General features: G+C 42.3%; 4 protein-coding genes across 4 annotated transcripts; 3 read left to right on the plus strand and 1 right to left on the minus strand.

The window, feature by feature from the left end:
- Positions 1 to 509: 509 nt before the first annotated feature.
- On the plus strand, positions 510 to 1,454 carry LOC113160992 (olfactory receptor 146-like). Its single transcript, XM_026358465.1, has one exon. It carries the CDS (start codon positions 528 to 530, stop codon positions 1,452 to 1,454), a length of 927 nt encoding a protein of 308 aa, XP_026214250.1. The 5' UTR covers positions 510 to 527.
- A 13,891-nt stretch (positions 1,455 to 15,345) lies between these two features.
- On the plus strand, positions 15,346 to 16,275 carry LOC113160330 (olfactory receptor 52N2-like). The gene has a single exon (XM_026357545.1). The coding sequence runs from the start codon at positions 15,346 to 15,348 to the stop codon at positions 16,273 to 16,275; it is 930 nt and encodes a 309-aa protein (XP_026213330.1).
- Positions 16,276 to 18,450: 2,175 nt separating this feature from the next.
- LOC113160993 (olfactory receptor 2F1-like) lies at positions 18,451 to 19,425 on the plus strand. The gene has a single exon (XM_026358466.1). It carries the CDS (start codon positions 18,451 to 18,453, stop codon positions 19,423 to 19,425), a length of 975 nt encoding a protein of 324 aa, XP_026214251.1.
- Positions 19,426 to 21,088: 1,663 nt separating this feature from the next.
- LOC113160321 (olfactory receptor 10J4-like) lies at positions 21,089 to 25,593 on the minus strand. The gene is made up of 5 exons (XM_026357533.1): positions 25,411 to 25,593; positions 25,167 to 25,251; positions 23,288 to 23,475; positions 22,521 to 23,183; positions 21,089 to 21,450 (listed from the first exon to the last, which is right to left on the minus strand). Exons 2-5 carry the CDS (start codon positions 25,204 to 25,206, stop codon positions 21,280 to 21,282), a joined length of 1,062 nt encoding a protein of 353 aa, XP_026213318.1. The 5' UTR covers positions 25,207 to 25,251; positions 25,411 to 25,593; the 3' UTR covers positions 21,089 to 21,279.
- Between the last annotated feature and the right edge of the window lie 513 nt (positions 25,594 to 26,106).

Genomic DNA, 26,106 nt, shown 5'->3' on the forward strand with positions numbered 1-26,106 from the left:
TTAGTTATTTTGAATGTGATGTGTTAGAGTACCTGAAGGGTGTTAAGGACCTCTGCAATAAGTCAAACCTCCCAGCTAGTAATGAATAAGAATGAATAATAATGATCTTTAACACAGCTGATTATGATCGCCACTAAACTTCATCAGTGAGTGGAGAACTCTGGCCTACTTTTGTCTGTTGACAGTCTCTATAGTCTCCAGCTTAATACCCTGCTGTAAACTTGTGCTCCCCTGATGACAAAATCTTTTTATAAAAGTTGAGACAGAGGTTGGTTTGGCTAGTGAGTGTTTGGTAACTGCAGACATGAGAAAAGAAACATAAGGTTATACTGGAATGCTTCAATGATTTAATCACTGACCTATTTAATATTTGACATTTTCTTTGTTATACTGAAAAAGTTCCCTGAACTATCCACTGTATTTAAAACTTTCTCTCCTCAGTTAACATTTGCTGAGCCATTTCTTGTATTTTGGTTAGAACGTCTGACAGATCAACATTCCTATTTTGTTTCTATTGTTTCAGGTTAATGGAAAACTACACATTCAACAGCTTTACGCTCCAGCTGGAGGGTTTGAAAGTCACAGAGGATCATATGTACCCTGTGTTTTTCTTTTTGTTTTTCTCCTACCTCTTTATTATATTAGTCAATGTAGGCATTCTAGTCCTGGTTTGCATTGACAAAAGCCTCCACCAGCCTATGTATCTCATTTTTTGCAACCTGCCAGTCAATGATATATTTGCAAGCACTGTCTTGGTTCCTCGTTTCCTCATAGATATCTTGAGGCCCCCCTCTGAACGCTTTATCAGTTATTATGAGTGTGTGGTCCAAGCTTTCACAACACACATGTTTGGTACCACTGCCCACACTGTGCTCATGATTATGGCCTTTGACAGATATGTGGCCATCTGCAATCCACTGCGCTACGCTGTGATAATGAGCAATAAAATGGTGATTAAGCTGACGGTTTCTGCCTGGGGAGTGGCTTTTGTTTTGGTTGCAATTCTACTTGGTCTGACTGTACGACTGAACCGATGCAGGACTCTGATCACTAATCCTTACTGTGACAATGCGTCCCTGTTTAAACTGTCCTGTGAAGATGTGTTTGTTAATAATGTCTATGGCCTCGTTTTCACTGTGTTGCTGTTCACTGGTTCTATAGGCAGCATGGTTCTCACCTATTCTAAAATTACAGTCGTGTGTTTGACCAGTAAAAACAAGTCTCTGAACGGCAAAGCTTTAAAGACCTGTAGCACTCATCTCTTTGTGTATCTTGTTTTTTTCTTGTCTGGACTACTCATCATTATTCTGCATCGATTCCCTCAGTACTCAGACTACAGAAAACTTTCTGCCATTGTGGGTCATAGTGTCACTGGCAGCCTCAACCCAATTATTTATGGTGTGCAGTCTCAAGAAATACGGAAATTCATATCAAAGTTGTTACACTCCACTTAATTTGTGGTTGCAGTTAAGTTGTATAGATACGTGATTTTAGGAGACTGGGTTAAATTACTTACTAAATAATGGCTCAAATTAGATGGCAACAAAGGCCGGAGCCAGTAGCAGCCCTGCTCCAAAAAAACAGTGGTTAAAGTGTACATTCTCAGATTTTACTGAATGATGTTTCTGATAAATTTTGGTTCATGTAGATATTACATTTGAGTTATTACCCGTGTGCATCAGTTCCAGTGTACAGTAATGTTTGTGACTCTGGTAATGCTCAGCCTCTTAGTACTACTGCCATGTTAAGGTCATGCTTGTTTTTGGGGGCCAGTCTCCAAATTTTTAACTTCCGCATAGAAAAGACACATTCAACTGGGTTCAGAGACTGACATGGACACTCAAGATGAGTTTGTTTCTATTGTTGTTATTTTTTTGTTTTGTATGATTTGATTGAATTGTCAGTGTTACAGAAAACATTAAGTCCAGATTTGGAAACAGTAATGATAAGCTGATAGCTATTTTATTCCCTGCAGTTGATTTCTTTTGATTGATGTTTACATTCACGGAACAAACCACAGCGACAAACTAACAAAATATCCACAACATATTAAAAACACACTGTACTACTGTTATATTAAAGAAGAAACACCTTTATTTGTCATATTTTACATGTTACAGATGAAATTTGTCTCTGCATTTAACCCATCCCCCTGGGGGGAGCAGTGGGCAGCTACATACAGCGCCCGGGGAGCTAGCGTGGAATGTCTTGCTCAAGGACATGCCTACTTCTTGATAGACAGAGAAAAGCATGTAACAGATGCCACACAATATGTGCACGTTCCCTTTAGCTTATTTGTCTATATCACAAAAGTGCAGACTTCTGTCACCTACATCATCAATAGTGTAACATGACTTCAGAACAATCAGTTAGATTTAGGTTGTGGCAGGACCAAGCCACTCTGTGTACATGAAAAGTGTTCTAGATCTCTTCGGAAGTGCACAGCAGATTGTTATCACTGCTAAATTTCATCAATTAGTTGAGTATGATTGCCTACTCTCAACTATTGACATTATCTCTGGCCACCAACTTGATACCTTGATGTCACATTGTACAATTCCTCCCCAGATGACAAAACCTCTGATTTTTACAAATAGTCCCTGAAATAGCCACTGTGATTAAAATGTTCTCTACTTTGTTAACATTTGCTCATTGATATGGTATCTGGAAGTTGAGTCATGGCAACTGGACTTCCTTCTTGTCAGTTTGAATTTCAATTCAATTCAATTTTATTTGTAGAGCACTTTTTACAATTGACATTGTCACAAAGCAGCTTTACACAACCAAAGAACAGTACATGAACAGTGTATGTGTATGAGTCATAATAATGTGATTGTCCCTGATGAGCAAGCCGAGGGCGACAGTGGCAAGGAAAAACTCCCTGAGAAGGCAACAGGAAGAAACCTTGAGAGGAACCAGACTCAACAGGGAACCCATCCTCATATGGGTGATTACATGCTGTGTAGGCAGCAGGTAGTCCAGTATAACAGTTAATGTCTTTAAGGTAATGTGGAGTCCAGTTAGTTAATTGCAGGCAGATTTCCAGTTCCATTTCTGGACTATCGAGCGTTGAGTCGAGACCTCCGAGAAACAGCTGCCGACGTCCGCCGAGGCCAAGACCGACTTCATAGTAGTGTGTGACCAACTCCAGTCTCCAAACGCATCCCATAGGGCAGACGGTGGATCCGAGAGACGAGATCTCCAGCCAGAAGTTGGGCATCAGGACGAGTCAGAGGGCAAAGGGTGGAATGACGTGTAGCTCGACAGAGAGACAGGAAGAGGGAAATAGAGAGGTAGAGAAAGAGAGAGAGAAGAGGAGAGATTGCAGTTAGTTGTATTCACAGTCAGATAAAGTTTGAGGTGAATGTATATTTAGTGTAGTGCAGCAGGGACTCTGGCAGGACTAATTATGACAGCCTAACTAAAAGGGTGGGCCAGAAGGAAACACAGACATGAGGGCTCACTGGGATGTAGAGCAACCGAACACTTCACCATCAACCAACCTGAGTGATCAGTGAGAGTGGGGAAGACAGCATCTAAACATACAAGTTCACCATAATGCTCTACGTCCATGACTCTGTCCCTAATCTATTTACAAAAATGTTTGACTAAATAAATAGGTTTTCAGCCTAGACCTATTTGGAAGGCTATTCCATAACTTTGGGGCTTTGTAAGAAAAAGCTCTGCCCCCAGCTGTAGTTTTCATGACACGAGGTACTGACAGGCAGCCAGCATCCTTTGAGCGAAGTAGGCGTGGTGGATCATAAGACACTAGCAGCTCACTTAGATACTGCGGCGCAAGACCATTTAATGCTTTAAATGTCAAAAGTAGTATTTTAAAATCAATGCGAAATTTCACAGGGAGCCAATGAAGTGTAGATAAGATAGGCGAGATGTGATCGTATCTTCTGGTTCTAGTGAGGACTCTCGCTGCTGCATTCTGAACTAACTGAAGCTTGTTTATGCACCTGGTTGAACAGCCAGACAGTAAGGCATTACAGTAGTCCAACCTAGAGGTGATGAAAGCATGGACTAATTTTTCTGCATCATTTAGTGACAAAATATTCCTTATCTTGGTAATATTTCTGAGGTGAAAGAAAGCTGTCCTGGTGATATTATCTACATGAGCTTCAAATGAAAGACTGGAATCTATAATCACACCACCACAAATGTTTCACTACTCATCAAGTAGCTTCTTGAGTCTGAAGATAGTTGGTTAGAAACAGAAATTTAAGGAGAAAGGAAATGGAGGATGTGAAGGATGTAATAGCCAACCCCTCTTCTCCCCTAAAGTGGGTTGTTAGGCGTTTCCAACCTGGTGCAAGTGTGAACTGGTCCTAATCTTTCTGGGGATGGATGAAAGGGCAGCGGCAGGGTGTGTTGCACATGCAAGTGTAACCCACATTATTATTTAGAGCTCTGATTTACACAGTGTTCCTAAACGCATCATAAACAGGTTAGCGTGAGATGCTCTCTGGGATACTGTGCACATGGAAGTTTCTACACTCCCACCCACTACTCCAGCAGACCACACAACTCAGACAGGTGTGTGAGCAGAAAAAAACATAGTTAAGAAAAGTCAAGTAGGACATTCTTGACTAGACATTTGCTGCACTAGAGTCCATAGAGCTGGCGCTGCCAGTGAAAAGAGTACCCGAAGATAACTGAATTGAAAGAGACGATCAATTAAGTGGATTATCCTGGTGAGTTAGCTTCAAACTATCTGGTTAGCACATGTAACTTTATTGTAGGAGAGTTACCTTTCAAAGTAAAACCGGTCAGGATATGAGGATTTGTTGTTAGACAAAGTGTTTTAATAACTAATTAGCTGCTAGTTTCATTGCATTGAGGCCTACAGCTAAGTGACTGCCATGTGTTCAGCAGCTTCGGTGACTCTGGTAAGACATGTGACACCGTTTTATGTGTTAGAATTGTTATATATGATGTAAAAATGGTTAGAGTAGATGTGTTGTTGTAAATTTAGTTAAGAAAAGGAAACATGACATCTGTGTTTTATGGATATGTATGTATATTTTGTTGTAGTGTTGTATTTTATTTAGAGGCTATTAGAGCCTGAAATAAGCTTTTGGACGCTGTGATAATTGTGTGCAGGCTGGTTTTTTTTTTGTTTTTTTTGAGGAACAATTCTTCTGCTGTCGTGTGTCATGATTCCAGCCTCGTTGCTGCCTTTATTTCCCCCATGCTCTCATTTTGACAACTTCCTGTTTCCTCTTCCCAGTCTGTTCACACACTCACCTAATTGACTACACCTGGTCTCCCCCACTCTATAAATACCGGCCTGCTCACCTGTGTCCCCTGCCAGATAGTCTGTTCTCTACTCCTAGACACTGTCCAGCGTTTCTCTTGGACTGACTTGTTTTTGGATTTTTCAGACTCTGCCTGCTCTGGACCCCCTGGTGCTGTGAGTTCTGTTTATTCCCTGTCATTCCCCCTGCTCACAGTACCAGACCCGTACTTGAATCTGCCTGATTCCCTTTCCCGGACCTGTACTCCTCCTCCTTTTTGACCTGGATTGTCTTTCCGTTGTGGATCTTGCCTGCCGGACTTACCTCTAAACTGCCATACCTGTGTATGACCTGGATTACCCTTGACCTGAGTTTAGCCTTTTGGATTCATTGTTTGGACTTCCTGTGTTCATTACCCCAGCCTGTTTTTCCACACCAGTTTTAGACATTTATTTGCATTGCTTTGGACATTGGATTTCATCACATTCTGTGACTGTTTCCTCATTGTGATTCTGTGTTACTCTGGTTACACTTCTGGACACTCTCCACTGGTTGTCAGTCGCCACCATTCACCATCTCTATTGTCCTCCATTTTGTCCATGTGCTCTCCGTTGGTCGGCCATCTTGGTCGTGACATCACTTCTGGTTTCAACCCTGACCACCATACTCACCCTACGTCATCTCCTCCCATCTAGTGACTGTTGACTTCATTGATTTACTGTTGTTCTGTCATTTCAGAGGGACGTTGGTTACGTATTGTAACCCCAGCTTCTATGAGTATAGGCGTAGCCCTCTAAGAGCTGTCGCTATTGGGTTTATCCCCGCGCGCATGTGCAGTCGTGAAGAATTCTTTCGCGCCCTGTGCCAGCACAGGGCTACCTCACTGAGGTCCGCCCACAACGTATAAAAGCCCTGCGTGACCTGAGAACTGCTCCCCAAGCCAACTTTTACTTCAGCCGACATAGGGGGAGCCAGTGAGGCCCGCATCTTAGAGGGCTACGCCTATACTCATAGAAGCTGGGGTTACAATACGTAACCAACGTTCTATTTCGTATATGCTTCACCCTCTAAGAGCTGTCGCTATTGGGAAAAGGGCGAAGCTGGATGTAGTCAGTGCCTCACTGGAACACCGGAGTCCCCAAGCACCAACAACATCAGTCCACTCAGACCAACCTAACAAGGATGTAATCAATTAAGCCAACAAGGTCTTCTGCAGAGCCGTCCTGTCCAACACAGACGGTGTCACTCATGACAGTGTCAAAAGCATCCATTCTCATAAGGAATCAACACACATCAGAGAAAGACACATATTGTCAGGATGTGCTATGAGAATGCTGCTGTACATATATCCTCCACTGACATGCCTTTGAAAAAGGGCTGTGGAGGAGGACATGGCTGTAGTGGAATAAGCACAAACATTACACGGAGGCTCTTTACCCGCTGACACATAAGCCTGTGTGATAACTTCACACAATCAGTGAGACAGCCGTTGTTTAGTTAGAGCTTTCCCTTGGGAATGTTCCCTGTAATGCACAAACAATTGTCTGTCTAAGCCTATCTGAAAACAGCTGTGCGCGTCATGTAATGTGACAGTGAACGAACAGGACAGAGACGGTGCGCAGCCTCCTCCTCCTCACTACAGTGGGGAGGAGGGAAAAACTCCTCCAGTGTAATGACTCTGGATTTAAAGGAGGAAGTCAGTATTTTAGGCGTGAATGCCGGATTAGGTCTGAGATTTGCAGAGGTTCCATCTTCCCTGATAACAAGGCAGGAAGGGGAGACCGACAGCGCACATAGATCACTCAATCTCTTAGCTGAACACAGAGCTAAGAGAAATGCTGTTTTTTTTTTTTTTTTAAAAAGGAGCCTGAGAGAGATTTGCGAAATAGGCTCAAAAGGAGGATTTTTAAGAGCGCACAAAATCAGCGGCAATTCCCACTGAGGCGTAATATTACGAGTCAGAGGCCACTGTCTCTGAACGCCTTTTAAGAACCGTTTAATCAATGGATGTGCAAAAACGGTTCTCTCGCCAAAACCCTCATGGCAAGATGAGATGGCTGCGGCATATGTTTTAACAGTAAACAGAGCCAGCTCCCGATCTACCAATAACTCGGTAGATCGGGAGAATAACCAGAATTTGGCGAAGGAAGCAGGAAGTGGGATCCATGTCCTCCTCCACACACCATCGCTGAAAAGCCGACCATTTGTCGCATATGAGGCTGTGGTGGATTGAGCTTGTGCATTCCGAATGGTGTGAATAACTGCAGGCGGCAGACCCAGGCTCTCTAAACGTTCCCGTTCAGGGGCCAGGCCCACAGGCGCTGACCTATCACTGGGTAGTTGATCGTATTGTCCACCTGTGAGAGCGCGTCGCTGCGCCACGGCAGCCGCCAGGGATCGCTCGACAACAGCTGAATCATTGTGGGAAACCAAGACGCACTTGTGCGCTCCGGAGCCACCAGAATGACCGACAGATGCTCCTCCTGTACACGTATCAAGAGACGTGGAATCCGAGGAGTAGGGAGTAAAGGCATAGAGAAGGACTCTGGGCCATGGATGGTGAGCGAAATCATCCACTCCGAGTGGAGGATCGTCGCGTGCGTCCATCGCGAACCACCGCGCGCACTGTACGTTCTCGCACGACGCAAACAGATCCACCTCTGCCGCGCCGAACCTGTTCCACAAGAGATCGTGGGATTGATTTTCCCGCCTTGCGACATCAGATCTGCGGCTCGGTTCTCTTTGCCGGGGATATAAACCGCTCCGATGGAGCGAAGATTGCTTTGGGACCACAACAGCAGATCTCTGGCTATTTCCAGCAGGCAGGCTGAGCGAACACCGCCCTGTCGAATTGATGTAAGCGGCAGTTTATGTGGAGAGACGGCTGTCGTCTCCATCTTCCTCCCACAACCTGAGACAGACACATGCCGCCCCAGCCTTACAGAGACGCGTCTGTGAACACCGAGATGTGTGACGCAGCTCCGCCGAGGGGAACTCCCTCTGACGACACACGGGGGGTTTTCCAATAATTCAGATCCGACTAATGGAGGACGGGACAGACACCATGCGTCTCCTGTGACGGATCGGATCCAAGCGGAGACGGCAAAACCACCTCTGAATCTTCCTCATATGAAGAAGACCGAGGGGAACCACCACATGACTGGCTGACATCATGCCCAGTAAACGCATCACTGACAGAGCTGTCACTACAGAGTGAGGCGAGATGCGCGTGAGGAGAGAAACGAGCGCCTCCCGTCTCGCGGGAGAGAGCGTTGCTCTCATGTTGCATGAATCCAAAAACACACCCCCAATAAACAATGAACTGGGAGGGCAGTGGGGAACTCTTTGTCCATTTATGGCAAAACCCAGCAGAGACAGGTGTTCCACGAGCTGAGCTGTGTGAAGCTCTGCAGTTTCTCTGGAGGAAGCCATCGGAATCAGGTCGTCTAAATAAAATAAGACTCTGATTCCCCTCCTGTGTAACGGTTCCAAGGCTGTTTCTACACACTTGGAAAATGTGCGTGGAGCCAGTGAATAACTGAAAACAAACGGTTGTAATGAAACTGAACCCCTTGGAAAGAGAAGCGCAGGAATTTCCTGTGTTTTGGAATGATATGCACATGGAAATAAGCGTCTTTTAGGTCGATTGATGTGAACCAATCGCCGGAACGAACACATTTCATCATGTCTTATGGTGAGCATGTGAAACGGTCGTTTTATAATGCGCTTATTGAACAGAGACAGGTCGAGTATGAGTCTCATGCCGCCCGTCTTTTGGAACAAGAAAACAGCGTGAGTAAAAACCATCGTTTATCTCACCTATAGGGATTTTAGAATTACACCTTTGTCCTGTAGTTCTGTCAATTCCGTCTGCAGAGCAGCTGTCTCCGCCTGAGACGGCATCACAGTCTCCACCACTCCGTTATATGGAGGGGGAGGAGAGGAGACTTTTTTTTATTACACTGTTCATCCCCCTATTTAGAGGAAGCAGACTTCGCCACACCGAGTAACACACAAGCAGGCGAGCACACTTTTGCGGAGCCTGCATGAACATGGCTGCCAGTCAGAGAAGAACCCTCTCCACCGCTGCGAGTGTGAACATGTGAAGCCATATATTACGCTGTAACATGGTCATCCAGGCCATGATGCGGGACTGCGCCACCGCCGCAGCTGACGACAACGTGACGATGGCCGCTATAGCCGTTGCCGATTTCGTCCGCTGACTCGGCTGGCAGCACTCCAGGCTGTGCAGCGATGGAAGAAACAGAGGAGCTGAGATGAAATTATTGATGGCGGCTGCCGTCTGAGCGGCACACTGGTGTGTGCGGTCGGTGAGGCGGGCGGTGACTTGGTCACGGGAAGATGGCGGAGTAGGCCGACGTCTGCCGAAGAAGACGCCATCATCACAGCGCTCCACACCACCATTTCCCACCTGGAAACACAATGGTGTTATTCTAGGCTGCTCTTTGTCGACTTTAGCTCTGCATTTAACAATACTGCCGGACAGACTGTCAGCAAAACTGTTGGACATTGGACTTCCTCCCACCACTTGCTGTTGGATCAGAGACTTTCTCTCTGACAGAGTACAGAGAGTCAAAGTGGGTCCTCATCTCTCCACAGCCCTGAGACTAAACACCGGTTCCCCACAAGGCTGTGTGCTGAGTCCTCTGCTGTACACACTGTACACGTATGACTGTGTCAGCACACACCCAGACAATGTCGTCATTAAGTTTGCCGATGACACAACTGTGGTGGGGCTCATCTCTGGCAGTGATGAAACGGCATACAGGGATGAGATCCAGAGGCTGGTGCGTGAAGAGGGTGCCAAGCTTCAAGTACCTTGGTGTGCACATTGATGAAGACCTCCAATGGAGCTCAAACACCACAGAGGTAATGAAAAAGGCCCAACAGCGTCTTCACTTCCTGAGGATCCTCAGGAGGGTCAACCTGAAGAGAGAGCTGCTGGTTGCCTTCTACCGTTGCTCTATTGAGAGTGTGCTAACATACTGCATCTCCGTGTGGTTTTCAAGCTGCACCATGGCATAAAAAAAGGTTCTACAAAGGGTCATAAACACTGCCCAAAAGATCATTGGCTACCCTTTTCCCTCACTGAAGGACCTCTACAGCACCCGATGTCTTAGGAGGGCACGCAACATCCTGAAAGACTGCACACACCAGGGACACCGGGTGTTTAAATGGTTGCCCTCTGGAAAAAGACTCAGGGTGCTGATGTCACGGACAAACAGACTCAGAGACAGCTTTAGAGCAATAGCCCTCATGAATACACACACACATCTGGTTTAGTTTCTTCTGAAAGTTATTTAACCTTTCAGAAGAAGGTTAAATAACTGTTAATACAGGCATTTCAATCTAAATACAGCAGATAGAGAAGGCTGAAGAAACCACATATAGTCGCTGTTATTATTGTTATTATTATTTTCATTGATATTATTTTTATTTATTACTGATTTATTTTCTTCTTATTTTTTTATGTTTTTATTTATTTTGTATTAAAAAATACAAATAAAGAGATTTGAGAAGTTGTTGTTGTTTTTTTCTTGTGAAAAAAACCTGCCTTACCCAGACTCTGCTTTCCGCGGCCCCCCAGGTAAATTGAGTTTGAGACCCCTGGTCTATATGGTGTTTTTTTTTTTACCTTTGACACCTTTTTTTTTTTTTTTTTGAAAACAAGCCACAAAGTGGACTTTTCTGGCCACAAAAAACTGTTTTCCTTCTGTGCATTCTGTGAGAAAAATGCTTGCTGACTGAGGTGGAGGAGAATGTCAGTTGTGTACAAAGTCTAAAATCTACTGTTATATCATACAAAAATTTGTACATGCATATTTGCCAATTTGCCCAAATTGTATATAGTGATTTGACATGATTTGATAAGACATTTCTGCCTTTATTGAAGGTGACTAGAACTGAAGGAAGTGTTAAAATCTATTTATTTTTGCAGAGTCATAGTTTCTGTTTCCTTTTCATGACATACAGTGCTCACTGTCAATAGTAGAGAATGTTCATGATTTGGTAAACTTTTATAGGGGATTATTTACTCATTTGAATGTAATATTATTTAACAAATCAAATCATATCAAAACTCTAAAAGGCTGTGACAATGACAGTGTCCTAACAAATTTAGATCAATGTCTACTAAGACTTCATTTTGTGTACATAAAGATATTTCAGGTTATGTTAACATGTTCATAGGGAAAAGTTCCCTTTTTTGTATCTATACCCAACTTTGTTCAGTGCAGTGACACTGCTTCCACCAGCCTATGTACAAGTTCCTCTTTATAACGAGCATTAAAGACACTTTTAGGGCAACAATAATTATACCTCATGTACTGAGAGATCTTTTATTATCAAATTCAGAGTGATGCATGCATTGACTGTGCCTTTCAGGACCTCTGTGTTCATTTGCACGCAAGTGTTTTTCACACTATACTCATGACCATGGTCTTTGACCGATATGTGGCCTTCTGCAACCCCCTGCGTTATGGGGCCATCATGAGCAACAGGGTTGTAGTGAACCTGTTGGTTATAGCTCTAACATTTTGATCAGAGAGTCAAGTTGTAAAATCTTTTTCACATTCATACTTCAGTGCAAGTAAATTCAGATGTCCAAATGAATCACAACATTCTTTTAAGGCAGGATTGTGTAGTTATAGTCAACATGGCAGAGTCCAGGTAAGTGGAGACAAAATGGCCCAAATCCCGCACGCAAAGAAATCAGTTAGATCCAAAATCCAATGGCCACAATCCCAACTCTACAGGCCTCACAATAAAACCACATTTTAAATCCAGCACATACTTCCAGTATGAAAAATTAGGAAACCAGAGAGACAGTATGTATATCAAAACAAAGTTCAGAAAGCACTTACATGACCAACGCTTTCACACTGGTCCAAGACTTTGGGTTGAGAACGGAGTCAAGGGCTTTTGGAGAAGTGGCATAAACAAGCTGGTAGGGAGTGACTGAAAATGCCCCAGGAGGTATATGTTAGAGTCAAGACAGAGCAGGTGTGTAACCCAGCCGTTTGTGGGCCAACAGCCCGTTTTATGAAATCTCGCGAGGCTTCTCATGGGGTTTGCCGCGAGATTTCGCGGGACTTCCGGCTATTTAAACACGGCGGCGCCTCATTGTTAGTGTGTGGAGTAAGAAAGTTCGGAGCTGCTGCAGGGAGGCTTCATACCACCATTTTCTGTCATTATTGTCACGTCACTTACTGCTATGCCTCTCAGTTGTAGATGTCTCAGGCCATTTGCGAAAACACCTTCTTTGTGCCGTATGAGGTATATTACAATCAGGAAGTGGTGAGTGTTTGCTTTGTTTGTAGGTATGCTAGCACCACATTGTATTGTTTGTATTTTGTATGATTTGGTTAGGGCTTTTGTTAGCTTCACTCCCCAATCACTTGCACACATGTATTAAGATATTTAACACTATAATATAATGGATTAATTGTTGATTTGATTGTCTATAATTGTCTGTTTGGACAATTGTATGTTTGAATAATTATATCTATTGTGACAATAATTTAAACTTTAATTCATGTACATGTAGAACTTAATTTATTAATAATATTGATAGAATGTTTGTACTGAATAATAGTACTAATAGTGGGTCCTGTTTTGTACAGGGCTGGTTCCTTATCCTCGACCAGTATTTGTTCCTGTCCTCGGGTGTTTTTTTGTTTGTTTTTTTTTCCTCTTCTCTTATGGTTTCTATAAGATGGCGAGCTACCACTAGGCCTCGGGCCTGAAGAACCAGATCAGGAGAACGGACAACCATATCTCCGTCAGTGTGGTAGGAGGCACTGTTACCTGCTCCCCCACTCACCCAACACTTCCTCCTGAGGCTTATTCAGTCTCGGTGCCCGTCAAAGGAATTTTGCCCCAGTGGGCTTATGGACTTATAATATAGTTGGAATTAATTGCTTTTGTAAATTTTGTAAATATTAATACATTCACCTGTATGCACTACTCTACTTCTGTTTGTGTGTGTGTGTGTTAAATCATAACCCAAATCCTTCCAGAGCCGAAACCATCGATCATTTGAACTGGAACTGGTCCACTACAATCTGCCTTCACATCACGTAGCATCTGCTATATAGACATATGCTACGGGTGCATCTAATGAAAAAGTGGAAGGAGACCAGAAGCTACCACTGATGAACCACTACACTACCAGATGGGGGAATGGGAGCAAAGATGAAAAGCATGCATGATGATAATCTGCCATGAACCTGTACATAAGGCACTGGAGACAGACAGTAACCAGCAGAGACCATGAGCCACAAAGTCAGCCAGACCTGTAGCTACATAGCTGGAAAAGACGCTGTTGACTTTTCCTGCACAGCGTGTTTGTATTTTGTTTAAATGACAGTTTGTCAGTTTTGGTGCCCAGGTGTTTTGGTGACTCAACTGTTTCTACAGCCTGGACATTTATGCCTGACAGAACCTCGTGCATTACAACTAACATCAATACAATCAATGTCCTTAGTTTAACCTTAGCAGGTTAAAAAGTCTAAGATGCAGCCAACAACAAAACTGTTCACTGAGATGAGAAATTCACAAACAGTCCAGCATGTTTTCCTCTCCTCTTTGGGTGTTTATACAGTAGCTGTAGTTAATGTTATGGTGGCATCCTGCACTGCTCTACTGGTTCTATAGGTAAACTGCAAGGTCTCCAAAAGGGGACCCGTGTGTCTGAATGTGACCTTTCTAGTTAATTTCTTAAAGGATTTCATAAGCAGTGAGGTCAATGCTACAGGCCTATAATCATTCAGTGACCTGACTTGGGAAAGTTTAGCAACAGGGACCACTGTCAATCCTTTCCGCAGAGTTGTTACCCTTTGTTGGCTGAGAGACAGATGTATGTGATATATGTAAAAAATGTGACCAAGCTGCTCATTCCTCAGAGACTATTAGTGGCAACAGGACCAGGATTTTTTTCTAGGTTTGCAGTGACGGGGCTTGTGAGAAAAGAAGTACTCGAATTATTCTTCAAAACAGGTGTTTCCTTTCTAAAGTCACTCAAGTAATGTCCGCTATGTACATAAGGAAATATCATTATCCAGTCAGATCATGCTTCAGCTTCAATGAAATTTTAAACAAAAATCAACCATTAGGTTCAGACATCAACCCACAGGGACACTACAGTTTATTGAACCATAACTGTGTTGTCTCTGCAACAGCAAGGGGAACCACATAACAAAAGCAGCTTTAAAATAAAAACCTCAGAGTAGAAATGTTTTAGAACACTCTTTAGTTCAGTCAGAGGAGGAACAGAAGTGTCAAGTGAAGATGAATGAAACTAGAAAACCACGGAGATCAGACTCCTCAGGGCTACAGGTGGAGGTTGAGCTTATAGAGCTGCTTTGTGAGCAGCACCACCCAGTCACCTAATAAAAGTGTCCACTCCTCGTCTGACCTGGTGGAGGTGGGGGAAGCTCATATTAACAGAAGTAAACCTGACACACACTCATTTGAATGATGTTTTCCTCTGTTCACTGAATGTTGAATGCTCTGTATCACTGATGTGTTGTTGACTGATGACTTTGATTGTAAGACGTTGGTAAACCACAAAAGAAACCAAAACAACAAGGAATCTGTGGTGTTTTACACTAAACTTAGTGTTTGGAAGAACTTCACATTATATAAATGAGACTTGCTGTATAGTTTTAGAGGTGCTCAGTATTTCATCAGTTTCTACTTGTACATGAATATTGGTTCTCCAGTAGAACCTTGTGATGTTAGTTTTAATATTTTTATATAGCTTGGTAGTTGTATTTTCCTAATCAGAGAAAACGTAGAAACCAAATTTGAAATGATCTCCAACGGTTGGTTTAAGTTCAGTAGAACCTCTACACTGCTGAAACATTTATGTGATGGCTTTATTACACTGTGTGTACTCACAATGTAGTTTTTGTCATTTATTTTTGCATTTTTTTACTTGTTGCTTTCTATCCTGGATCTCCTCTCATTTACCAGCTCATCAATTATTACTGTTTGTGTTCTGCTTATTTATAACATGACAGATGATTTAGAGAACAGATGTAACACTAAACTCTCTCCAGGATCGTCCCTCTGCAGTATGGAGAACAGCACTTTGAATCTGGATATTCTACAGCTGGAGGGGTTAAGGGTCAGCCCTGAGGCATCAATTCTTGCTTTCATCTTCCTCTTCCTTATCTACATCTTCATCGTGGTGTCCAACATTGGCCTGGTGATCCTCATCTCAATGGAGAGGAGCCTCCATGAACCCATGTACCTGCTGCTCTGCAACATGAGTATTAACGATGTGTTCGGGGCCACCACTGTCATCCCTCACCTGCTGAGTGATGTTTATAGTCCACTGACACAGAGGTACATTAGTTACTATGAGTGTGCCATTCAGGCTTTCTGTGCACACTTCTATGTAGGAACTTCTCACACAGTGCTCATGATCATGGCCTTCGATCGCTATGTGGCCATCTACCACCCCCTGCGATATGTCACCATCATGACCCACAACATGGTGGTGACTCTGTCAGTGTCAGCCTGGGGGGCATCCTTCATTTTGATTGCAGTTCTCCTGAGCCTCAGCGTCCGCTTATCGCGCTGCAGACACCTGATAGACAACCCGTTCTGCGACAATGCATCTCTGTTCAAACTGTCTTGTGAAAATGTTCTCATTAACCACATCTACGGTCTTGGCAGTGCCATGAGCACGATGGCCTGCTCCCTTTGCAGCGTAATGCTCACCTACCTGAGGATCGCCATGGTGTGTTTGCGTAGTAAGAACAAGTCTCTGAACACAAAAGCACTGCAGACATGTGCCACCCACCTTGCTGTGTATATTATCCTGCTTTTATCAGGCAACATAATCATCATCCTTCATCGATTCCCTGAATTAGCAGAACAAAGGAAGCTGGCATCCATCTTGTTCCATGTGGTTCCACCTTCTCTGAATGCTGTTATTTACGGACTGCAAATCAAAGCTGTCAGAGAAAAAATAATTGTTATATTTACAAGGAAAAAATAACAGTGACTGTGAGATTGAAATGAATTAAATGTAAAGAGATGAGAAATGAATTTACGATGATAAGACAAACTTCTATCTTCTAGACAGGTTATTGAATGTATCATTTGTTTTGCTCACTACAGTAGTTGTTCTAACAGCTTAATAACGACCATTTAACATCTTCCACAGTCATATGCATCTTGCTTATCAAAGTTATTATCTTTTCTGCATGAGCTAATTAATCTTAATAACAGGTTTTGTGCTAAATCTTACTTCAGACTCTTACTAATAATACTTATTACAGATAGAGTAACATAACAAAATAGAGTAACAGAAGCTAAAAGGAAGGAACTGCGCATTTCTTCTGTCAGCTTTCAGGTTTAGTCTTTGTCATGACGACAAACATCAATATGTGAAGCTGCTGCTCTGTATTTAAACACTGCTTCTGTTTATGCAGAGTATTTAAACATTAGGATGCAACATCTCATTGTTCTGTGTACTTTTATAGACTTTTATGTACTTGTTATAATTGATTTTATGGTCTTTTCTTTACTGTCTATTATTAGAAGAAAGAGGAGATGTTCATGTAGTATTTCCCACAGTGGGTGTAAAAATAAAGAGAAAAGAATATTTATATCAAATTAAATTGTCTGATTTTATTTGGGGGGAAAAAGCTGAACAAACCTCAGGAAGAGCAACAGAGGATGGACAGAGGAAAGTGCTGGAGATATCTCACTGCTGCCTCATGAAAACTGATTTGAACTTTCTCTACTGCTGCTCAAAGGGAGGCGTGTTGGGTTTCATACATGATTCTGTATAGTTGTGTCTGTTTTCAGAGGTCTTAGTACATAAAGAACCTTCAGGTGTTTCAGCTTCCTGTTAGAAGAAAAACAATATTGTGATACTGATGCTAAGTTGGCAGCAGCTGTTACCTAGCAACTATTTGTTTAACAATGAAACAAACCACGGGGTACCAGGGGCACTCACCTTATAAAACCTGTCAGGGAGTTCACCTCTGGCTGGTGGGGGGGTCGTGTCAGCGGAGGTAAGACGCTCTATTGTAACTCTGTCTTTCATTGTTCACTGGATGTTGAATGTATGATCTGCCATGCAACAGACCAAACAACTCCAATGAAATATCAGGTGATTTTCTGCAATCTGATGGTTTAAAGTTGCTCTGGATAAAATATTCAAAGATTTTTATTACATGTGTTCTCAGCATTTACTAACATCGCTCAAACTCTTCTTCGTCTTCTTTTCCCTGGGCAATTCCCTTTCAGGAGCCACCTCAGTGAATCATCTGCCTCCATCTAACCCTCTCCTCTGCGTCCTCTTCTCTCACACCAACTCACTCACTACATCCATAAATTTGCTTTTTGGTCTTTAAATTTAGTAAATTAGTTTTGTCTTTGAGTTTGTTAAACAAGACATTTGAAGAAGTTTAACTTTTATAACTAGTTTTAAAAACGTTTTAACGTTTTAACGACTAAATAAAAAATCATGTGCAGATTAACTGATGAAGAAAAGAACCATTCAGTCCTAAAGGGAAATAAACTTTAGGGTTTATTTACAGAAAAACCTCCATGTTCCACTAGTGTTAACCTTTTTTCTCATAGTATTCGTTCACATGTAATGTTACAGTGCAAAACCACCAAGTACTGAAAAAAGGTTTTCAGTAGATAATTGTTTTTCCTCTTGTTTTATCTCTTGAGCCTAAACTGTAGCTCATCGTCTTTTTACGTTTCTCTAACTTTTTCTTTCTGCAGTTTTTGAATCTTTTGCTATTGCAGCACAAATTAACGAACTCACGAATCACTCTGTCCTCACTATAGAGCCTTCTACAGCTCATATTAGGATAATGTCACAGTGAGTTTAGAGGCCGGTTCTTTCTCTTTTTGTTTAACCACAGTTTCTGACTGACAGAAGCAGCTGTTATATGATTATATTTTTAGCCTTTACTCCCTCACTTCTGCCTGACAGCAACACAACACTGTTGTCACTGAGTGAGTGGGAAACCTCGACGTTTGATTAATGTAGTATTGTATGTTATAGTAACTGGTATTTTATTGGGTCATTGTTAAAATACAGAGGTCAGAGGTTATTTTGCTTCCACAAAAAATCATCGTAATGTTAACTAACTGAAAAAAGGCTTCTATAAAAACCAAGATTATCTATGTGTGGTCCTCCCCCTGTAGCATGGAGAACCAGACCTTCAATATTGATATTCTACAACTGGAGGGCTTAAATGTCACCCCCCAGTACTCCATCTCTGCCTTCATCCTCCTCCTCCTCATCTACATCTTCATCATGGTGTCCAACAGTAGCCTGATAATGCTGATCACAATGGAGAGGAGCCTCCATGAGCCCATGTACCTGCTCTTCTGCAACATGAGTGCTAACGATGTGTTCGGAGCCACGGCCATCATTCCTCGTTTGCTCAGTGATACTTTCGCTCCAATCTCAGGCCGCTACATCCATTACATCGACTGTGTGATTCAGGCTTTCTGTGCACACTTTCACGCAGGCACCTCTCACACAGTGCTCATGATCATGGCATTTGATCGCTACGTGGCCATCTGCAACCCTTTACGATATGCTACCATCATGACCAGCAGGATGGTGATGAAGCTGTCGGTGGGTGCTTGGGTGATGGCCTTTGTCTCTGTTGCGATCCTCATGGGTCTCGTCATCCGCCTTTCACGTTGCAGACGCCTTATTCTCAACCCTTTCTGTGACAACGCCTCCTTGTTCAAACTGTCGTGTGAGAATATTCTTCTCAACCACATCTACGGCCTCGCCAGCGCTGTGGTCATACTGGCCTCTTCCTTCTGCAGCATCTTGCTGACCTACCTGAAGATCTCCATGGTGTGTCTGAACAGCAAGAACAAGGTGCTCAACAGCAGGGCACTGCAGACCTGTGCCACCCACCTAGCTGTGTATCTCATCATGTTAGTTTCATCCTTCACCCCCATGATCATCCACCGATACCCTGAGTGGGCAGAAAGCGGCAAAGTGGCATCCGTCTTGTTCTTTGCTGTCCCCCCAGTACTCAACCCCATTATTTATGGGCTGCACTGTAAAGAGCTCAGAGAGAAGATTATCTGCACATTTCACAGGAACAAAGTCAAGAATGACAAAAGTGTCACGAACAGACCAACCTTCCAAAAATAAGTCTTCAACATGCCGACAGTCCTAAAAAAAAGGTCTCGTTAATGTTGAATGTGAGTTTCATGCAAATTGAAACCTCAAAAATGTTACAGTTCCTCCCTCTGCCCCTGTCTGTTGGTTTGGTTTTGTGTTGTTCTGTGTCTCACCCTCCTGCCACACCCGTACATGGACTTCGTCCACTCTCCACTCTCCCTCACCGGACTAATTACTGACTCGCTTCACCTGTGCATCACTCTGGTTTAAAAGCACCCCTCAGTCCTCAGTTCGGTGCTGGTTTGTCACCCTGACATGCATTCATGCTCTCACACGACTCCTCCATGATTCTGGTTAGTCTGTCTGTTCGTTTGTCCGTCAGGAACCTCCATTTTGTTTGTACGTTTGGTTTGTCTGCTCTGCGTTCATGCAGTGTTTTTTAGTTGATACTTTGCCCTGTTTGCTTCGTATGTTTGTTCTCGTTTTTCCTGCCTTCGGCAGTGATTCTCGTTTGTTACTTTTGTATTTCTGTCAGTGAGTTGTAGTTTGTATTTTTGTCTGGTGATTTCTTGGTTGGTACTTTGTATGTTTTGTTGGTTTATTAGTTTTGTCTTTTGCCTGCATTACGGCAGCGCTTTTGTTTATCACTTTGTTTTTGTCCACCGTGTTCCTTTCAGTTGTTACTTTGTTGGCGTTGGTTAGTTCCTTGTGTCCCCTGGCCTTTTTGTTAATAAATATACTTTTTGTTCACACCCGTTTGGTCCCCGTCAGTCTTGTCCGTCCGTTTTGTAACACAAAAAACTGTCGTTCTAAACCAGACCAAAAAGTCCGATTTGAGGTGCACATGACTAAAGTCAAAATCTAAAATCTTTTTATTTAGTTCTGGATCATTCTTACACATCAGCACAGGAGGAAAATCTGCACACCCTTGTGTTCTGTCTTAAACTGTGTGCAGCATCTGTTCAGGTTGATATTTGACTGATTTCCCAGTCTTTTACCAGGAGGTTACCTGTAACAAGACTCCTGACAAGCTTCAGTTTAAGGTACCAAAGGCTTGAGTTGAGTTTGAATTTATTTTACTGTATGTTCAGTAACTATTCAATGTATTTACAGGAATGCCTGAACCTGAAATCTGTAACTTGAATTAAAAGGTTTTTTTATTTATTATAATTCTGTAGTTCACACTTTACATTTCAGTTGATGATGGTGGTTAATGTATTTAATGCATCTACTTTCCTGAGTATTAAACATCATGCTTCATGTACTTTAGAATATAATATAATTGAAATACAGTTTTGTTTATGAATAGTACATAATATGTATTTTAATACAAAATGATTCATTCCAAATATTGAATAAATATTATTTTAAAAAAATTTTTTGCTGGAGTTTTCTCTACTTTACCTTTCTGTACAAATGTAGGTTCTATTCAAATTCATCTGACCACAAGTGATCTGGTTACTATTACAACTGTTAATTATAATTTATAATATAATACCCAGTTCCTCTTTCTCTGCTGTTTCCCAGCCTCAGCTGTGACATTATTCAGGCTGATTGCTCCTCATCAGACACATACCCCCAGAGAAATGCACAACAATAGTGCAGCACATATACGTATACAAAGATTTGTAATGGTTGTTTTGAAATGCTCCCAGAAATGAACAGACAGCACAGGTAAGTTTGAGACGTTTTATTGAACAAAAACACATGTAATGAATGTTTTTAGAATTAAGACAGGAGCTGAATAACAGACTGGAAAAGAGCAGGTTAAATAGACCAGTGAACAAAACACAGAAACCAGAGTGAGATAAACCAGGAAGTCCAGGAGCAGACAGTGACAACAGATACTTCAGTTTAATGCAGTGGTTTTCAGGCTGTGTCATCTTATTCAGTCAGAACACTGTTAACATCCTTTGTGGGGGAGACGAGAGCCGACCCGAACCTGCTCAGAGTCCTCCTGATGGAACCTCGCAGCTCCTTGTTCCTCAGACTGTAGATCACTGGGTTCAGGAAAGGAATGAGCGCGGAGTAGAGCACAGCCACACTGATACGAACCTGCAACAAACCAAAATACTTTACTCTATTATTTAAAAATATACACAACATCGTCAAAAAACGATTGTTTGCTGCAGGAGGTGGGATCAGACATTCATGGCAAAACTGGATGTTGTAGACTGATTATCAGTGTTGGTTGTTCTTCATCAATGCGTCTGTGACTTGCTATTTACATTAACAGCGAACATATGCCCATTTTGTTAAATTAAAATGTAATCAGGTTGGAATTACTTTCCCCAAAAATTTATTTGTGAGTTTGGAGACTGAGTTTGTTGAATCAGGTTCTGGATTCTTAAACCTTTTGCTCAAAAGATACAATATTCTGTTGCGTTTTAGTCTTTAATGGGAATAAAATAATGATGAAAATCCACTTACTGAGCCATGACAACTAGAATAGGCAGAACGAGCTCTTTAGATGGACATTTTCACTCACCGCCTCTAACGAGCCTAATCAGGTCAGGTAAGATATGAAAACACCCTTTGGGATAATTGTGAGCTGTCCTATGGACTTTCCTCAGAAGCTACTTGCATGAGCAGTAAAATGTGTCGACCTAACATGAAAGATCAGTTGCCATGAATTAACTTTCAGATAAGAACAGAAATGTTCTTTTTGTTGCTGAAGTCCATATTTCAGAGCTGATCACTGGAATTTCAACCATCGTTAATTGCATAATAAGAACTGAGTCGATGCACATTAGTGAAATAGTGTAGTTCATCAAATAAAGTCCACAAAGTGCATGAAAAAGTATCATTCGCCGAGTTTCCTATGTTATGTTCTTCAATATGTGTTTGACTTCTTTGATGGCCTTATGAATTACATCAAAATTTTTCCAGCTGAAACATCTCAGCACCACAACTTAATCAAGACCACGAAAAAACGGCCTTTGACAGCTTGGGAACACAAAACGAGGGACCTACAGTAATTATGACATGTTTCTGTCGAGGTACATCTGCCAAGGTCAAAAATAAACCTTTAAGTAAGACTGAATAAAATACCATTAATGTCATTTTTGGGACATACGTGAACAAGTGGACATTAACATGAAAGCAAAATGATTTGATCTTTGTACCTCTGGTGAAAAGTTTCCAACTCTGTAGGAAATGTATACGAAGGAGGCTGAGGTGTAAGAGATGGTCACCACAGTCAGGTGGGCAGCACAGGTTCCAAAGGCCTTCAGCCTCTGAGTGACACCCATATTTGATATTGAAATACCAATCAGGACATAGGAGGAAAGTGTGAGGACTCCTGTGGTCAGTAGAGCCACCAGAGCAGAGAAGAGTGAAACAAAGTTATCTATTGTAGTGTCAGAACATGCCAGCCGCCTCACAGATGCTGGGTCACACCAGCAATGTGTCACCACGTTGGGTCCACAGTAAGGCTCCATCCAGGTGATAATGGCGGCCGGCAGTGTGCAGAGAGCGCTGAAGCTCCAGGCTCCTGCGATGAGGAGAATCTGGACACGACGGGTCATGATAGTGGTGTAACACAGAGGGTTGCAGATGGCCACGTAGCGGTCGTACGCCATGACTGTGAGGATGGCATGACCTGTAGCTCCTAGCTGAATGAAGAAATACATCTGAAGGAAGCAGCCGGGGACGGAGATGGTTGTCATGTCTGTCAGGAAGCCGGACAGCATTTTAGGGATGGTGGTGGTGGTGTACACCAGTTCCACAAAGGAGAGGTTGGAGAGGAAGAAATACATAGGAGAGGTGAGCTTTGAATCAATCATTGCCTGCATGAGAAGAAACAGCGGCAGTGATTATGACACTAATGATGTGATCTTTGTCAGACTGTGGCGATAAGAATGAAATAAAGAGACACATCTGTTATTTGTACCACAAAGATGATCATGCTGTTTCCTCCCAGGATGATGATGTAACCCAGCAAGATGATGACAAAAAGGATCATCTGGTTCTTTCCCAGACTGGTGAGGCCCTGGATGATGAAGAAGGTGACGGCATCAGGCCCCTTGGTGCCGTTAATGGAACTGGATCTGTGACTGCTTGAGAAGGGCAGGTCTGATTCTGGTGATAAAAAGTGGAGAGGGATCAGTGTTGAGTCAGCACCACCCTGTTCCCCTTTACGTTGCCCGTTTCCATGCTGCATTCAAAGCCACTGCAGCCTCGTCACCTTGCCTCGTCACCTTGTTCCGTTTTAGGATTTCGCCTCTGAAACACAGACTTTGTATCTTGCCAATTTCCCGTTTGTTTTCTGTTGTTACTTTAGTACCCGGTTGTGTTTCTTGGTGTGTCTTTTGCTAACCCTTCTTTTATCCTAAATTAGTTGTTCCTGGCATTTAAATTGGGTCCATTACTACCGTAATCCTGACACATCCTAGCAATAGATAAGACACTGACTTCACTACTTCACTTTGCAGATTGAAGAAGAGAAGAGGACTTTTTTATACATCCACTTCAGATCAGGGTGTCAGGTGGTTGTGAGGACAAAGTGTCCTGTGAAGGCCTTGTGTTGGGTGCTATTGTTCAGCCCCTTTCAGAAAATAACCAACTAGAGAATGAGATTGTACTTTAGAGCCTGATATGACCCCAGTTCATCAACATATCCAAAACTTCAGCAATACAAGTGATGTGCAGTGACGTGGTTCCACCTCCCAAATAAGACAAAAGATCGTCACTCCAAAGGTGAAGCCGACACAACTGGGCAATTTGTAGCCACCAATAGTTCTCAGCGGTTGTAACTGGGGGGAACTAGACGTCCTACAGGTCCTTACAGGTCACCTGTGTAAATTCTCAAATCTTCTGAGACAACTTAGACAACATCTGCTCTGTGAAGCATTTGAAACCTATGCAGCGGCTGGTTAGTGTAGTGGTAACATCACCGTCTCCCATGTGGCTGGGGATTTGATTTGGGATTTCTTAGGTAAGACCTCCTCACACTCACCCTGCCTACCATTGTACCCTACTTGTAAGTCGCTTTGGATAAAAGAGTCTGCTAAATGACTAAATGTAAAAAAATGTAATGTAAATGAAACCGAACATCTATGAACTGGTTCAGCTGCCTGAGATCCAGAATTGGAAAGAACTCCTCTCTTTAGGACCAAGCAGAGTAGAACCAGATGGACAGCATTTTGAAAACAGGGTTCCTCACGTCTTCAGAATCATTTATTTCTGTTGTTGTAGCTAATTTCTCCAGAAAGTCCAACTATAATATTAGAAAACCCACTTTCTGAAAATAACATCCCAGAGTAAAATAATGATTGGGTTTATGTAAAAGCCCAAACAGTGAGGATATAGACCCAGTGTCAAAAACACAAGGAGTAAAGATTAACAGCAGTATGATGAACCGTCAGTGTAAACATTTTCAGTTGTTTTCAGAACAAATCTGTGATAAAACTCAAAAACAAACAGTATAACAGCAGAGCAGTTACTAACAAACCCTTAATGTAAATAAAAAAATTGCATGTGCACAGTGATACATGCGCATGCAGCCATTAGGAAATGTTATTTTGAAAATAGCATTTCCTTCACTTACTGAAAATAATGAATATAGGTGTTGCAGTTAAGCTACAAAATGAAGACTTCTGTATCTATAACATTACTACACACTAACTTTTATACATTAGCAGCTTAAAAATTAGCTTTGCCTTTCCGCTTTCAAAATGTTTGATATATAAAATGCAAAGTTAGATTACATCATTAAAACAGTTATTCACAGTCAACAATGCAGAGTAAAAAGCACAGAAACACTCACAGACCTCTGAGACTTTCAAGTGGATGAACTGGAAAAAGCTCCATTTCTCCTCAGCAGACAGACGAACAGCTGAGTGGATGTTTTCAGACCTGCTGTCCACAAAGAACAGTTGATCTGTGCACAAACTCAGTTTGACAGCAAGAAGATCTTTGACCTCTTCACAAAGCAAAACACAGCTTCTTATTTTCTAAAAGTATTTGTGACCATGAGATATAGATAGATGCAATATCTGAGAATCATCACCGTACCTCGGGATGTGAATTAGACTCTGCTCAGTCAGGTTCGCTCAGATGAAGGTAGAGCTTAGCTCCACATCTTAGCTCCACATCTTGTCTTTTGAAGAGCGACGACCTTTTTGATTAAAATGGAGATTTTAATGAGACAGAGAAATGTTAATTAGACAAACTTACATCAGATCCTTTGTATTAAACATGTAAATTGCACACAGGATGCTAAAAGAACACTGAAGGGACCTATTTTAGTTCCTGTGTGATTAAAAACAAGTCATTGAAAAGAAAACAATGAGGCATAATTATCCTTGTTGCCATGGTAATGTCCATTTGCTCAAGTCCTCATTAAAGAAAACCTTTAATTGCAATTAATTATCTTTAATTGCTCGTGTGTCTGTGTGTGTGTGTCCTAAGTTACACACTCACAAACAAGCAGCAGTGTAGGCCGACTCCATGGGGGCAAAGCGAGCTACATTTTAAAGAACGGATCTTGATATCTTCAAAAACAAAATTAATGAAAACCAGATCCTTCCTTTCCTACATGTGTTGTGTCTCAGCCTGCTGCCTCAGGGTTATTCACATGCTGCTCTCGCTCCTTCTGTTGCAGGTTAGAGGAGTGGAGTCATGTCCTACAGATCCTGAATTCACTAACTGCTCAGTTTTGAAATTCTGATCATTGTGTGCGTCCTGCATGATGTGTTGCCCCCCGCACTG

Source organism: Anabas testudineus, chromosome 10 (genome assembly GCF_900324465.2).
Source record: "Anabas testudineus chromosome 10, fAnaTes1.2, whole genome shotgun sequence".
In the NCBI taxonomy this organism is placed as follows: domain Eukaryota; kingdom Metazoa; phylum Chordata; class Actinopteri; order Anabantiformes; family Anabantidae; genus Anabas; species Anabas testudineus.

Excerpts from the sequence above, each read along its gene's own strand:
- LOC113160992 (XM_026358465.1), top strand. The coding sequence starts at position 528 with ATGGAAAACTACACATTCAACAGCTTTACGCTCCAGCTGGAGGGTTTG.
- LOC113160330 (XM_026357545.1), top strand. The coding sequence starts at position 15,346 with ATGGAGAACAGCACTTTGAATCTGGATATTCTACAGCTGGAGGGGTTA.
- LOC113160993 (XM_026358466.1), top strand. The coding sequence starts at position 18,451 with ATGGAGAACCAGACCTTCAATATTGATATTCTACAACTGGAGGGCTTA.
- LOC113160321 (XM_026357533.1), bottom strand. The coding sequence starts at position 25,206 with ATGGAGCTTTTTCCAGTTCATCCACTTGAAAGTCTCAGAG. Across the intron at positions 23,184-23,287 it reads ACAGCATGATCATCTTTGTG|GCAATGATTGATTCAAAGCT; the intron begins GTACAAATAACA and ends CTTCTCATGCAG. Across the intron at positions 21,451-22,520 it reads TTGGAAACTTTTCACCAGAG|GTTCGTATCAGTGTGGCTGT; the intron begins GTACAAAGATCA and ends GGTTTGTTGCAG.